The sequence below is a fragment of the Odontomachus brunneus genome, unplaced genomic scaffold (assembly GCF_010583005.1).
Source record: "Odontomachus brunneus isolate Ranch 3 - 2012 unplaced genomic scaffold, Obru_v1 Obru_scaffold_106, whole genome shotgun sequence".
Taxonomy (NCBI): Eukaryota; Metazoa; Arthropoda; class Insecta; order Hymenoptera; family Formicidae; genus Odontomachus; species Odontomachus brunneus.
In genome coordinates this window covers 586,630-603,691 of record NW_022639556.1, presented here as the reverse complement: position 1 = coordinate 603,691, position 17,062 = coordinate 586,630, and the positions used below count along the sequence as shown (strand labels likewise).

Genomic DNA, 17,062 nt, shown 5'->3' with positions numbered 1-17,062 from the left:
AAAAGGTGCGCTAAGTTCTCGCAGCGTACCTAATCAAAAAAACTATTTAAGTTAACTATTTCATGAGAGTTCAGGTTTGTTTTACAATAGTTCTAGAGTTCTATATCATATATAACAATAGTTTTAAAGAAATAGTTGATTTTACTGATTAAGTGCGCTTCGAGAACTTAGCGCACCTTTTTTTAAAAGTTTATTTTTTTGTATTTAATGACCGGAACTATTTAAAATTGTTGTAAAGAGCTCTAGAACTTTTCAAGAGAGTATCAAAACTTTAAAAAAAATGTCACTTAAAAGACTTTTCAACTTTTACTTTTAAGGTAACTTTCGTGTTTGTAAAGATGTATTTTTGAAAATGACATCAGGTGTGCGTATTTCGCTCTACATCTCTACGTCTCCCGGATTACAATGTGTATTATTGTCACTCTACTCCCTCAGTAATACGCCCAGAATTTTGAAAATAATTTTCCTGTTTCCCGAAGTCGCGTTCTTAATGTTGGATCCAACTTAGCGTTATGGGAATATCGAAATCTTGCGCATTGGCCAAAAATCTGTCATGTTATTATGCATTTATTGTATTTGTATGTTATTTTGCATTTTTGGAAGTAATTTTTGCGTTTGCAAGGATGTATTTTAAAAAATAATGTGAAGTCTGTCTATTTCGCTTTGCATTGTCTTTTGGATCACATGGCATATCCGCTTTATTTTTGCACGTACTTTCACCATGCAAAAGTATGTTTCATTCGACGGAGGTAGAAAGAAATAGTTTTCGCAGAAAGATTCGATGACGTGATAGTAACTGTTTCTTATCGTTTTCATCTCGTATTGAGAGATCCTTTGCTTCATTTTCGCACTTTCACCATGCAAAAGGGTTTTCATTCAACGGAGGTAGAAATAAGTAAAATTTGCAGAAAGATTCGATGTCGTGATAGTAACTGTTCTTTATCGTTTCGTCTCTTATTGATGGACAATGAAGCTTCGCACGTACTTTTATCATGTATAAGGATTTTTAATTTTGTCGAATTTTGTTGAATCAGCACGAGATAATAATTTTGCAAAGGTATTCGGTATTATGTCAACAACATTTCCCAACAAATTTTGCTTTGTGTTGACTTGACCAAATTAAAAATGCTTTTGTATAGTAAAAATACATGCATAAATGAAATAGGACATTCCTGCCTCAAGGATGAAAACGATGTGAAACTATTGCTATCGTGACATTGATTTCATTTTTCAAAAATTACAGCGTACTAACTGCTCCAATTTATATGATAAAATTACGTGCGAAAATAAAGTGTAACATTGGTCAGTGCGAAATGAAAATGATATCTCAAATTACCGTGGCTAATTATATTGAAAACTCATAAATAATAGGTAACGTATTTTTTAAAAAATTATTTGCAAACTACGCTTACGCCTACAATACTCTTCTCTTATCTTTTTTTGATGCACTTAATACACAAACAGTTTGAAAAATTCATCAGAAAAATAGCAAGAGCCTATTTTGGAAATAATATCGGCAACGCGGCATTCACATTTACGTAACGTCTATGTGTAAGAAAATTGAAATGTCTACGTAGCATACACACTTGCATAACATTTGTGAAAAGATGATAGCGGTATCATGTTAGCGCCTATTTGACGATCGTCTTTATTCCATAAATATCTATATGTACATAAATTCGATATCATTAGTGAATGATGATAATAGTTTTTACTTTTTGATGATCGGTCTACGTTATCGACGCTTCAAGTTCGTCGCTCGGTCTGGCATCTCCTTAAGGGGATGCTGAAGTTGAAAACTTTACCGACAGAACACTGACATTTTTCTGCAAAGTTTACGTCGTATTGGTTACACAAAATTACAAATGCTTTTACGCAATGAAAGTACGTGCAAAATAAATAGGAACATTGCTTAATATGTGACCGAACAAAAAATTTTTAATGTAAAATCTCAAGCTGTCAGCGTAATATTTATCGTAATCCAAAAGTTCCACAGCTTGTACATACCAAAAGTGCTCCAAAGTGGATGCTCCAAACAGAAACATTTTGAAGAACATTGCTCTACCTTCACATTTGCATTTGGAAACTTAAAAATATCGAAAAAGTTTGCAGAAAGATTTCTACACATATATGGTTAGGTTTTCCGTTGAATATGGTAAAACAAAGCAACACTCAATCAGGAAAGTTCTCTACAGGGTGTCCGGTAACTGATCGAGCAACCGCCGTGTACGGGTAGAACGGGTCAAAATAATCATAAAAGTTATATACCATTTTCAATATTTATTCTTTAATTAATTAAAATGTATAAACGAACGAGAAGCGATAGGACAAGCTCTATGTGTAAAAGAAATGGCTTACTTCGTAGCAACGATGAGTAAATAGCTGATTTCGAAGCGGAGTAACGTATACGTGTCGCTTGTTACTCCGCTTCGAAATCAGCTGTTTATTCATCGTAAGAGGTAAGCCATTTCTTTTACACACAGAGCCTGTCCTATCGCTTCTCGTTCGTTTATACATTTTAATTAATTACGGAATAAATATTGAGAAAATTTCAAAATGGTATATAACTTTTATGATTATTTTGACCCGTTCTACCCGTACACGGCGGTTGCTCGATCAGTTACCGGACACTCTGTATATATAAGAAATATAAAAAAGATAGCGTGATTATGTTAGTGACGATCGTTTCTGCATTATCGACATTGTTCGAGTTCGTCATCGACTCCAGCATCCCCTTGAGGGGATGCCGAAGTAGATGAGACGAATTCGAAAAATGTCGATAAATGTCGACGTAGAAACGATCGTTATTAACACAATCATAATAACTTTTTCATATTTCTTCTATATATAAATCTCATATAAATGTGCTGCTTTGTTTTACTATGCTAGCAGGAAACATAATCACGCATATATAGTAATCTTTCCGCAAACTTTTCATGTATATATGGGGGTGCATTCCAAAATTCAACGTTGGTTACCATTTTCTATAGTATACGTAACATGAACTACCCAGATAGCCAAACCTGCGCGAACAGATTTCGAGCAGAGCTTTCCAGATAGAAATGCATGATGATCATGTTTCATCACAATGTGACTTCATACTATGACTCCAATTTGATACTTTTTTAAAGATCATTACGTGATCTCATGACATGAGCACCAGATGCACACAAATGATATACAAATTATGTTGGAAATTCTTGACATGATGTTGATTATTATTATTAAATGAGGTATTTTTGTGACATCATAACGTGTCTATATTCTGAAGCGCATATGAGCCCGCATCGGTGTCTATTCTTGTCCTCATGCTTGAAGATACATGAATACAATATGAGCTCAGAATGAACACATTTTTCTATCTGGGTTGCTATTAACTTTTGATGGCAAATAGATAACAAATTTGCTGCAGGATCTGTTATATCAAATATTGCTGCCAAATTGCCACCAGATATGCGGCAGAGCTTGTTGTCGGAAAATTGCTGCAGATTTGCAGCAAAAACCGCGCAAAGCTTGTAGCGATTTGACGGCAGATTGGCGGCAGAAACCGCGCAGACCTTGCTGCGCTGTAGGCTTTGCGCGGTTTTTGTTGTAAATTTGGCACCAATTGCCCGACAGCAAGATCTGTCGCCAAAACCGTAGCCTAATGTAGACACAAATGGTTATAGTTTTGCTGTGAGTTTTTAATCAAATTTGCTGCCAATCTGCGCGCAGTCTGCGCTCAATTTGCTTACTGGGTATAGAACTATGATAACCAAAGTTAAATTTTGGAACGCATTCCAGTAAGTCCAAAACGGCTTAAACATAATGAACTTCAGAGTGTAGCTAATGGTCTAATAAGACAACGAATTATTCAAAAATAAGTTTTCTCGTTAGACTATCGACTACTCTAAAGTTCATTGTGTTTAAATCGTTTTGCGACCCACTGTACTTTTCATCACAACGAAGGCGCGAGATTTACTTTCGACACTCTCAACGATATTCATACACAACATTCTCCTCTAACGGGTAATTCGTATTTCTATACGACGAACGTGCGATATTCTTCTCGGAACTCCCGCCTTCTACAATATATCTATTCCAAGTACTTATTTGATGATATCTCGTCATGATAAACACGCGAAAATTACTTTTAGCATTCCCGACAATGATTCGGGCAGAAAAACTCACGTTCGACTCACAACCGAAATCGCGAGAAATGGAATGATTTGCTGCAACGCGATTCACCTTCGACATTATTGTAGCAAATCCTTGATGCAACTCCAGTGTGACAAACATTAGGCGAGTAAATAAGGGATCTACACCGATATTCATAATCAGATCTTATATTTAAGACCATCTGAAGTCAGTTCATCTTCATATGATATACGGATCATTTCATTTACATGATATATGGATCATGGAATATCTGAAGGGGAACTTAAGATAGTCTTAAATATAAGACCTGACTATGAATATCGACCTAAGAGTTCATTAAACCCGTTATTCTACGTGAGACGCTGAAATTAGTTTGAAAACTTCCGCCACTTTCTTAAATGAGGAATAATAATATAAATAGGAATGAGAATATGCTACAATAAATAATAAATCGGACGTTTTTCACTTGGAGTTTCATTTTATCAAGTAGTAATATTCAACAGTGGAATAGTAATATTCAACAGCGGAGTAGTAATATTCAACAGACCTCCTTTTATTTTGTTATCTTAAAAAATAAACATAACGCTTTTGAAAGAGTTTACAGACACAGAAAATATACTTTACCATTCAAAAACTATTTGAAAACATAAATATCAAATTCTACGAAAAAATCTGTGGTTTTATTTTTAAATTTGTACAATTAATTTCACAAGTTTATGTATCAGAGTTTTCTGTAGCAAATGTTTTACATTTTCTTAGTAGTAGAATTATTTTACAAAATATAACAAAAAAACCCTTTGAATGATATAAAAATTGTTTTAATATTTTCAACTACAAGAAAACTTTCGTGATTATTACGTGTTACTAATTATGTCTTTTTGGATTTATATGTAGTAAATATTCAGTACTGTGAGATACTTTTAAAGAACGTCACAATTAAGGCATGATATTTGAATTGCTGGTTGTGGAAATTCTATGCTACTATATCATTATACAATATTGGTTAAAGATATATGTATAAGTTTTTTTATATATTTTCTTACAATGCTCAGTTATATAATCAGAATTGATTAAAAAGATAATCAATAGGTAGTCAACAGTTAACATTATTCCTAATGAATACATTATAAAACTATCTTTTCAGAAATAACATTAATATTGATATATTACACATTGGCTGCATTCAGCAGAGAAAGAGCTTCTTTGTAAATTTATTGTAAAATTCATGAAACTGGTTGGAATATGCTTTTAAATTTGGCGGAATCTATATACCAATTCAGGAATTTTATAACAGTTACAAAGCAGTCTCTCCGCTGAACGCAGCTATTGTCATCAAACAATGCAAAATATAAATAATGGTACAAGACCAGCCTTATGTATAAGTATATGGATGCTACTCATATAGCATATCCTGATGAGAAGTTCAACGTTGTTCTAGTCAAGAATATATCAGTCTATACGATAAAAATGATATTTTCTTTCTGTCTTTGAGATCTGACAGAGTTTAAACCACTTGTTATGAGGGGAAGAGCGACATCAAGGTACATTCATTGTCAAAGAAGTGAAGAAAGAGACACGAGTTCAGAACTTGTACTCTTGAGTAACGAGCCAGACAAGATTGTGATTATAGGATTTGGAGATGGTGAACTTTGATTGTTTTTACATCATTGTTTTTCCAAAGTCTGTATAAATAAATTGTTATTCATTCTCCGATATAATTATATGCACACACACACACACACACACACAGCACATAAATATTGCACATATTGATATAACTTGGAGCAGACGCTACCAAGTATAACTCACAGATATACATTTGCGTATATATTTTTATCATATAATTTTTTGCTACTCTAAATACTAATGTGTATGTGTGTATTAAATTATATACTTGAGAACTTTGCAAGCAGAATATTAACAATTTTTCTGCAAAGTTTACCTTATATTGGCTGTATAGGATTATAAATATTTTTACACAGTGAAAGAAAATATGTCAGAATAAATTAAACCATTGCATAATGTTTTTTAACTCGTTTTTGTGCAATATTTTAATTTATTTTTGCACGTGTTTTCATAGCGTAAAAGCATTTGCAATTCTGTGCAGCCAATACGACGTAAACTTTGCAGAAAAAGAGCCAGTATTTCGCCGGTCAAGTTTTCAAGTACAGTAACCTCTTAAAGGATGATTATGAGGGATGCAAAAGTGATCGCGATAAAGTATACCTGAAACTTTATTACATCAACATATGAAAAACATACATAATAAATATTATAAATACAGAAATATATAAAGTAAAGTGTGCGTTGTCGAATACACAACTTGCACTTTAATTGTAATAATATAATTTATAATATCGATGTGTTTCTCACAGACGAGTAACTATTAAAGACTTTTTTGTTATGTACAACGTACGGTAACAGAAAAAAAAGTTGAGCGCGTTTTTAACCAGTCCAGTCGGAAAATGCAGTAATAATGCACGGAATGCGATTATACTTCGCGAAGAATCGAAGAACGCTACAATATAATCGTTAATAATAACGGTAACAAAATTTTGATTCGTTTAGGACGTGACTCCACGCGGTGACAAAAGCTCTTCCCCCGCTATTGTTATTTACAACATATATAATCTCCTTTTCTCTTCTTTTTCATATATATTTATATACAGGGTGCTAAATTTCAAACGTAACAGATCAAATATCTCAAAAATTAAATAATATTGAGATCCGTTCTTTTTAGGTTGTATTATATCTCGAAGGGGACACAGTATGATAAAACAAAATTAGATTTTGGGAGGCGCTAAGGTAAAATGAAGGTCAGTATTTTTTTTTATGGAACTCTATTGTTTTGAACACCTACGTTTGTAGCTCTTGTCACGATGAATCATATATCCAAGATTGTAATGATCCTTGTAATGATCACATATCCAAGATCATTAGAGGTCAAATAATGGAAAAAATGACTCAAATAATGAAAAAGAAGAAAATTAATGCTTTAATAAAGCAAAGAAGAAATAAACTTTATTAATAAATCTTCAATAAGAATAACAAATTCTAGAAAAAAGAACTGTTTTTCTCTTTAACATAGAGAATTCCATTAGTTTAAGTGCTCAAAATGTATGTGTGATGCCCCCTTGCATCTATGCAAGCCCGCAATCTTCGTTGAAAATCATTAAGCACTCTTTGTAATTCGTTTTGCATCGTCAACGTCAACATTCAATTCATATCCATTTACACCAAGCATTAACGAAAATCATGATAGAATTTTTCCAATAGATCTTATGCCGGTATGAACAGGAGAAATAATGAGTTGATTAAACTGTATTAATAAAGTTTCCGAGTCATTTTTTTCGTTATTTGACCTCTAATCATCTTGAATATGTGATCATTATAGTCAACAAACGGGACAAGGACTACAAATGTAGGTGTTCAAAACAATAGTTCCATAAAAAAAAATACTTTGACCTTCATTTTACCTTAGTACCTCCATCCAAACTCAAATTTTGTTTGATCAAACTGTGTTCCCTTCGAGATATAATACTTGAAAAGAACGGATCTCAATATCATTTAGTTTTCGAGATATTTGACCTGTTACGTTTGAAATTTAGCACCCTGTACATATATTTCTTTTTATATACTCTTAACTGGTCTAATCGGATTAATGTAACAAGTTACCAAAAAATATCTACACGTAAAAATATAGATATATATATGTATATACATATAAACACGCATACACACATTATATTCACGCGCACGTGCGTGCATGTGACACGGGCTGTGTGTAATACAATAATATGAACTCTTTTATTTGTTATATCTATCTTCTCTTACATTAGAAACATCAACGAGGCCCTTCCGTTGACAGAAGAAGCTTCTTTCCATTGTGTGCGTGTAAATTTATCATCTTTTTTTTATTTTTAGTCATGTGTATCCACATGCACACATGAACACTCGGTTACTAAACAATGGTCATATATTTTTCCATATGAAGTTGCGCTTGTCACAATTGACAGACTGCTGACACGTTCGCGCTGTAATTAATCAATAAAAGGATATATTTAAACCTGAGGCAGAAGTAATACAAAATTCTTTCCTCTCACACCGAAACTGTATCGAGGTGGCCACCATGAAGTTTTAACCGGTAAGAGTCCAATATAATCCTCAGTCCCTCCTCAAGGACCGAGGATATTCAGGATTTCTCCAGGTAAAAAAAATGTATTTAAACCTTCAAAGTCCACAAGTGATTTAAACTACAGGATGATAACAATATCTGAATATCATATTAATCAAATTTACTTTTATATTATCACTTCGACTCACGTCATAACTGATTACAGCGCGAACGCGTCAGGAGTGTATCTTAAATTTGTGACAACCGGGAGCGCTACATTTCATTCGGAAAAATATGCGGTCACCGTTTAGTAACTGAATGTACACATACAAGCGTGCATACACCCTGGCGTGGTGTGTCCGCATGCACGCGATACATGGCGGTGTACTCGAAGGATATGATCTTTTGGCTCATTCTCGTGATCACGCAAACATCCATCACGTCAGATCAAACCGTCGCTCCTCGTAAACGTCGGGCCGATCTAAGCTCTACACATCGAAGTTCTGCTTTTCGCCACGTACAAAGCGTATCCGCCCATCCGGCAGAGGGGCAACAATAGCACCGCGGAACACGCGTTGCACATGTGTTACCACGATGGGTAACGCGTGTCCAACAGTGAAAAAAAAAAAAATATATATATATATATATATATATATATATATATATATATATATGTATGTATGTATGTATACTTACAATATTTAAATGTATGTCTGTGTATGTGTATATGTGAGCCTGCGTTCGCTCGAATCCATTCTCGCGTTTGAGTTTTTAACGTTAAATTCAACACACTATATATATATATATATATATATATATATATATATATATATATATATATATATATATATATATATATATATATATATATATATATATATATATATATATATATATATATATATATATATATATATCGCCCTATATGTATATAATTGTTACACGTACGAGTTCAGCTGAAAGTGCGCCTATGTACATTATGCACACGTTTAAAAAAAATATATGTATATGTACCTCCTAAGACGGCGTTATATACATTGTTACGCGTTTGAGCGCGCGGCGCCGCCAGCTAAAAGAGTTTTACCACGAGAGAACCACATTGATCTTATTAAAATATATATGTATATTCAACAGTTACACTCACAATCTATCATCTGAATGTCGAGAAGAAATATTAGGTGGCCGTAAGGGACACATCGCTCGGAATCGATCCGCGGCCCGGTCGCTACATTATATTCGTGACCGCGGGACTTCACGCAACGGCGATTTGCGTGGGTTTGTTTATTTATTTGTTTGTTTATTTGTTTATCATCACAGACGAAAAAGAGTTAATTTACGCCATCACACGGCGTGTATCGGATCTCTCTGTTTTATCACTCACACTTCCTCGCTTTTCAACTCTCCTTACTATAAATCGGTCACACGGAATTCTTGATACTCGATCGTCAAACGCGTCCCGGTCGCATTCCGGAAATAATCAAAAGAGGAACGTAACCGCGGGTTACAAAGTAATAAAATTAGATCTCTATATTGAGTATTCTTCGATGCCGTGTTACAATTTCATCGAGACACACAGATTCTGCGTTCTTCTCGTTTTCACCTAATGACGTAGACTTTCTCGCTGATCGGCGGAATGTCAGAGAATTTTATTAATCATTCAAAAGTGCACAATAATTAACGAAGAACGACGGAGAACTGCACAGACGTTTCCCATTCTACTCAATTAGTGAGATTAAAGATTCAACAATAATTTGCGCGCGGACTGCGGCTAACGAGTCGTTCTTAAACTATGATTAATAACACGTTACCCCCAGCACTCGTGCAACGCGCACACACGCAACAATACGACATCACTCTACTCTCATCAGACGCTAGGAAAACGTACTGTCACGCCTATGGCGATCGCAAACCGCCTACTTGTACAATATTAACTGAGATTCGCATCTTTTGCGCGTCTCCTCAATAGAAGAATCGCAATATGTATCGTCGTCATTAAATAATAGTGTAACGATCATCGTCATCAAATTATAGTAAACAAGCGTCGCTCTCTTCCTCTCTCAATCTTTTATTCTCGGAGAAAGAGAACGGGGCAAGAGATGCAATAACGGGGAATCGAAACAATAAGAAGAACAAAGGAAGATAGGAGGAATCGTGCGAAAGATCGATCGTTATTAGTGCGCATCCTCCACATAAAACTGTCCCGCTAACAGTTCGCACGATTCGCATGTTACATCGCCTCCGCATATGTATATGTATAATATATATGACAACATCCGGTGTATGTGTGTGCACAAGCGTACGACGACCTTGTTCCGTGAAAACACGAACGCGACACGTGCGTCAGTACTTTCATCTTTATTATTATTTTGTAAGATTTTCTCTTTTTTTCTTTTTATTATTCTAGATATGGTACTTTCGTATGAGACAGCACGAGGGCGACGTTGCTTAAGTGGAAGTTAGAAGAGTCAGGTATGTGTTCAGGTATATGTGTGTGTGTGTGTGTGTGTGTGTGTGTGTGTGTGTGTGTGTGTGTGTGTGTGTGTGTGTGTGTGTGTGTGTGTGTGTGTGTGTGTGTGTGTGTGTGTGTACGTGTGTGTGTTCTAGAAACGCGCGTTCCTCGCGAGGTAAACTCGTTCCAAATCTGAGGCATGGCTGTGTACGTTCTAAACGCGAATCGACGATAATTTGTTAAATGGCAGGTAATAAGATTCGAATTCCATCCGCGACCGTTATTCATTGTCGCGTGAGTCAATTTTTACGACACGGAATCCTCGATCGATGACGTTATCGAGTCCGTTATCGGCGCCGGTGATGTCAATCAGGTTAAATATGTGTGATGGAGATCATGTCAGCTCGCGACTCGGTATATGCTTGCGTTTTGTCAATGCTACATAAACTAACATCTATTATTGAGCGCTCCTGGTTTTGGTCCCACGAAATTGCACAATCGCCTCTAGAGTGCTGGATCGGGCTGTTTCTCGCCGACGAAGCGCGCGGAAAACAATTTCGAGGAGGATCGACAGTGGTGGAACTACGAGACGGGGACTAACAAGAGAGGGAGAGATGTACTGTGTCGCGCGGACGCGACGAAAACGACGACGACGACGACGGTGTACCTTTGGCAAAAATTTGTCTGCGAACTTGTTTTTCATCGGAATAATTCGTGTCGCGAATGCAGAGTCAGGGACGACGACGTATCTAGGTACTGGAAGTCGAGACATACTAAGAACGCGATGCGGAGATTCGTCTGTCGGAAAGAGTCGGGTTCCGTGAATTTTACTTCTACGGTGGTATGACATGACTCGTTGAAGATTAAAAAATATTCCTTATTGTGTACACGGTGGATCGAGTCTCTAGAAACGTGCATCTTCTCGATAAACGCACGCCCTACAATTTCTTCTAAGTTTACTTATTTTACCGTGTATTATACTTTCGATTTGCTGTTTCTCTTTACATAGCTATATCCGAAGGTACACGCGATTGTATACGAATTAATAAAACATGTCGGAATTGTACGGTAACCATTCGAGTCTCACTTCCCACCATCCGAATCTCCGTGCTACAACTAACTCCGTCCATCTCGTTTATCTACCCTTTAAATTGTATATATAAATTGTATCAAAATCAAGCGAAAAGTAAATTCGAGCCGATTGGACGATGACTTACATGAGAGAGTACGAATATTGTGTCCGCGAGTTCACGATTAGATTACAAAGAAGTGAACGACACAAAGTGTCATGCTTCCACAAATGTCTGTAGCCGCTCTTTAAACGGTCGTACGTCCCACATTTATCCGTCTCTCTAGCAAAGCTTTATCTCCCACTTAACGAGCCTAAGATGTATACATACGCAAGTATGTGTGTACATGTATGTATATAATATATACAACAAAAGTAAATCCCCCCTTCCTTTGTTTAACAGCCTCTATCGTGATGTCAGGACCAGTATTAACTATCTCGGTTAGGATGCTTGGCAAGAAATCGTCGAGGCCAAGGTAGAGGCCAGTCATATTGTCGTGGCACTGTGCCGCCCACATTTTTCTCGAAATATTTGAAGATTCGAAACCACCAGAGTCGGGCCAAAAAGTTGTTTGGTCCATATTGCTGCAAAAATATCGTTATCTTATGAGCGACGCGGCAAAGATTGCAATATAAATCTATTTATCAAGTATCAACTGTTTGCATACGTTACTAACGGCACATATAAAAATTGGCAACGTGTATTTAAGATTGCTTTACATTTAAATGCTGCTAATATTGCTTTACATTTAAATGCTGCTAATATCGAAACAAATGAGTGATCAGGCTTGAAACAATTAGTCGCCGCGAACGACGAGAGATTTTTAACGAATCGACCGAAAGTAGGACGTACCTTAAGATGCGGGTTGTTGGCTAGCGTGTGATAAATATACCACAGGCGTGTAGTAACATAGTAAGCTATAAGTACATCCACGGTGTAGTGACCGTGAGCTACCAGGACCATAATTACTCCGACGAGCACCGTGAGACCCGCTAACCAGTGGATCGGTTGACACCTTCTCGGAGAATCTAAAATACGTTACAGACACTGCCTGAGACACTGCGTCGGCTGCGAAATACTTCGCAACGGCGGCTGCGTATTTATTTTGAAACGACCAACCAGACAGACAGACAGACAGAGAGAAAGAGAGAGAGAAGAGGGATATACGTACATTCCTTGATGATCAGGTAACTGAGTACTAGCACGACTGTGTGGCCGCTGTAAATGTAATCTCCGCAATAGGTGTGTCTGCCGTTTATAGACAAACCGAAGCCAGAGATAAGCTGCAGGACTCTCTTCGTTACGAGCAGCGGGCTGGTGTTGTTCGCCTTCGGGCTGCAATAGTAAGTCTTGCTGGCGATCGGCATGACCGTCACGTACATCGTGATACTCCGCATCATGTAGAGCAGCCCCATCAGCAGGAACACTCGCCTAACTACAATAAATCTGGAAACAGAAATTGTGCACGATCGTACAATCACCGCGTCTCCATACTCGGACCATCGTTCTCCGCAGAGGAGGCTCATCGCAGGTGCGTACCTATGCTTATGGAAAATGATGAAGACCATCGCGGAGTTTGACATGATCATAATGAGAACCTCCGAGACGGTAAGCGCCCAGTCCTGTGCGACGACGTTGTCCAACACCACGTCTGGCAATGGTCCGTATGTGTTTCTATCCGGTACGCGCTCGTGCACCATCGCGAGGGACGCCGTGGTTAGTATGAAGTTCACGACCATGAAGAGAAACGCTGTAACGGGAAGCAATGACTATGAGAATGAGAGGAGCCGTCGTCCCCGTGATCGACACATGCAACTTTTCGTACGCTACTTCTTCCGCTCGCATGTTCGAAAATCACCGGCGTTAATTGACTCGGTCATGCAACAACGATTTGCCCCGTAACTGATCCCCTAACGGGACTCGCGAAATCCGTTTCCGTCCGCGATTTGCCTGCCCGCGAACAGGCGCGTCCACCTGCCTCGACTCCAAGAGGAAAAGTCGCCAAACCGCTCGGCAATTCTCGGAGAAAAAAAGAGAGACCGACCGGTGGTGGAGGCCCTCAGTGAGATCTCGGTCCCTCAGAACGTCGGTACCGAATACCAGGTCACGTAATGACCTCGATCTCGATGGTCTCCCCGCCGACTGGGGAGCGAGCGGCACGTACACGCAGCCGAACTGGAGCCGGTAATGCTGGCGGAATTATCCGACCAAGTTCCTCGTCGACATCCCGATAACCGTCAGTGCATTCTCGCCCTGTGCTTATTACGTGGGTATCGATGAATCCGATCGCGAATTCCGTAAAATCGGCAAGGTGCAGCCGATAAGCACAGAGAAAGCCAGTCCTGGATAATATTTATCAGACCCACATATTGCCGAATCGTAAAGTCGCGATAAATAGCTGCTCATAAAAACGACGGTACTTTCGACAAGAACAAATTTACTCTTGAATTAAGGCTTCTGGTTCCTCGCCGCGAAACTCTTGATTGATGATGAGAACCGAGGAAATGCGCGCCAAAAATTTCTGCAAGGCACGTTAAAATAAAAAGATGTATGCGCCAAAAGTGACATTTGCACCATCAATCAAGCACACCTCTGAAACACTCCAACCACTTTCCTGTTGCTCTAACGATCAATAACCGTAAAATTGACTTGATATGCAATCTTCCTTTTTAAAGTACATTTCTTCATTATTTTGTCACGTTAATTTTACGGTTACCTATTAATCGTTGAAACAACAAGAAAGCGTTTAAAATGCTACGAGATGTACTTAATCGATTAGTAAGTGTTACTTTTTGGATGTATCTTTTTATTTCAATGTACTTTGCAAGAATTTTGAGTAAGCATTTCCTCGCTTTCCTGACATCATAAATCAAGATATGCGGCGAGAGAGGAGCCAAGAGCCTTAATCCAAGAGCCCATCATTAGAAAATAAATGCGGGAAAAAATAATACGGGTAAAAGTAGGCCAACCCATGTGCGAGTTGAGTGCGCGTGTACTCTCGCCTTGTTTAACGCTCTAAGTGTATCGGTTCGTTCGGGGGAAACACCGCGAAAGGAACATCTCACGCACGAGAGAGAGCGAGAGCGAGAGCGAGAGTGTGAGAGAGAGAAAGAGAGATGTGCAAATACACACGCACACATATAGGCACGCGGTTAATAGAAAAATTACAATATCGGTGAATTTTATGTGCCGCGCCATGAACTCGACACCTCCATCGACTTTCTCAAGCCGACAATTCCCCGTCTCGTTCTTGGCACCCCCATTTCTAGCTCGGTTGCTCCCTGGGGGAGCCATTTCCGCCGGCGATAAATTCACCCTTTGTTCTTACCGAGAAACGTTTTCCATTTTTCCTTGGGGAAACGCGGCTCCTCGCGCAGCGGCGCCGGTATATCGAGCTTAACGACGCCGCTACCGGAGCCATTTGGTATGCCAGGGTGCCGGCTGAGCGTCTCGATTTTCTCGTCTTCGTCGTCCTCGTAGTAGTCCGAGCCCGAGGCCACCCCGGACCACTTGTCCTTGCTCTTGGAGGGAACGCCGGGTAACAGCGGCTGCCGTTGATAAACGTCGCTGGACTGTGCCATCCCGCTGCTGCTTCCATCAACCGCCGCCTCGACGTCCCTCTCGTGGCCCTCCCCGGCGCCCAATGGTCGATCGAAACTTCCGTAATCACTGTGCAAACTGGTGGCCTTGGGATCCAATACCATCCTACAAGTGCAAAGTACAAGGTCCTGATTGCGCACCAATTTTGATCCCGAGGCCGAAACCTTAATTCAATTTTAAAAAGTGAAATGTGCTGTTCAAGCTCGCTATACTTTTAACGAAATTTACTACGTTTCTTAGCAAGACAGATACCTTACTGACAGTCTATTCCTGGATTACTGAAAACATATAATGAAATTGGAAAGAATTTAAGCGAAAAAAAGAAAAATTATAATATTTCCCCTTTGTAGAGATGTCTCTAAATTACAACGAGATTTAGCCGCACTGAGAAGAAAAATATCTAAAAAATAAAAAATATTAATTCGCAATGACTACTAATAACATACTTATTTAAATTAATATTAATATTTTTCAAACACTTATTTAAACTAATATAAAATATGTTTCAGATAAGGAGATATTAATTTTATTTATATAATTATCGAGAAAATAATAATTAATATAAGTTTTCTTAAAATCCTAGCTTTTTTATGAAAGCGTATATTCTATTTAATTGAAGATCTAAATTTAAGTAAACATGTTATTAGTATTCACCGAATGAAGTTTCTTTATTTCTTAAATATTTTCCTCTCAGTGGACCACACACAAACTCTTGCAGCCGCAGCCAACTCTTTTTTCCGCGTAAGAGATCCATTAAAAATTCATTAGCCGATTCTGCGCAACCCGCCCCGTTGATTCCTCTCGGAAACGGGGTGCAGGCAGTGAGACGACGGCGACGAGCGTGACAAGTCGCGAAGGGAATTCGGAAGAGCCGAAGCTGACTTTGGCACGGAATGACCGAAGCTACTTCGTCATTGGGAGAAACGATCGAGAGTCGAATGCAAATTCGCCGAATGAAAATAAACTGCCGTTTTCACGGGATATCCCCGTGCGAAATGGAGAAACATCTCGCCGGGGCGACATTGTCCGTCCGCCTCGATCTCCGAAGAACGGAACCCACGACACGTTTCTCCCGTCAAGACGCGCTATCGATCGAACAATCGGAAAATAAGCACCACCAACGCTTTTATGTCTCTATTTTAAAAGCTCGCTTTGTCGAAGATCGAAGCCGGAGGCTCGTCCCCGACACCGTCGGCTAAATGCCGATCGCGCGCCTCCGGTGATCGAGCCGCATCGAGTTAAGTTGATATTACACGTGACACAGTTTGCGAACGGTGCGCATTTACCCGGAGCGCCCATCGCGTCACGCCTTGTAGGAGCGCGATATTTTTAGACATTTATTGCAGCATAAAGCGAAAGGTTATCGCGACCAGAATGGGAAGCGCGAATTTTAAATCCGACCATCCGACCAGAAACGGACAAAACGGTCGACGTCGTCATATCTCCTTACGGCGGAATCGTTAGCGGAAGCGCGGATGCGACGATAACAGAGTTACACAGCGGAAACATGCGGACACAGCGGATGGGATACAACCACTAAAACTGGTATTATCGCGCTCGTGAAGAAGGTAACGATTAGACGACGGAAAACGTGCGGTCGACGGATCTTGATGGCCGAGGGAAGAATCGCGTCAAGCTTGAGAGAAAGAGAGAGAGAGAGAGAGAGAGAGAGAGAGAGAGAGAGAGAGAGAG

At 38.8% G+C, this 17,062-nt stretch overlaps 1 protein-coding gene across 15 annotated transcripts in view; it reads right to left on the bottom strand.

Annotated features, from left to right (window-relative positions):
* Positions 1-11,681: 11,681 nt before the first annotated feature.
* LOC116849108 (phosphatidylcholine:ceramide cholinephosphotransferase 1-like) overlaps positions 11,682-17,062 on the bottom strand; it is a 38,062-nt gene continuing 32,681 nt past the window's right edge. For 14 of the 15 annotated variants that reach the window (XM_032825918.1, XM_032825919.1, XM_032825929.1 and 11 more), the window contains 5 exons: positions 15,099-15,475; positions 13,310-13,520; positions 12,942-13,216; positions 12,623-12,798; positions 11,682-12,354 (listed from right to left, as the gene is read on the bottom strand). In XM_032825918.1, coding sequence (XP_032681809.1) covers positions 12,199-12,354; positions 12,623-12,798; positions 12,942-13,216; positions 13,310-13,520; positions 15,099-15,475 — 1,195 coding nt within the window. In that variant the 3' untranslated portion in view covers positions 11,682-12,198. Of the gene's footprint in view, positions 12,355-12,622; positions 12,799-12,941; positions 13,217-13,309; positions 13,521-15,098; positions 15,476-16,024; positions 17,044-17,062 lie in introns of those variants that run through there. The other variant, XM_032825932.1, reaches the window with a different exon arrangement.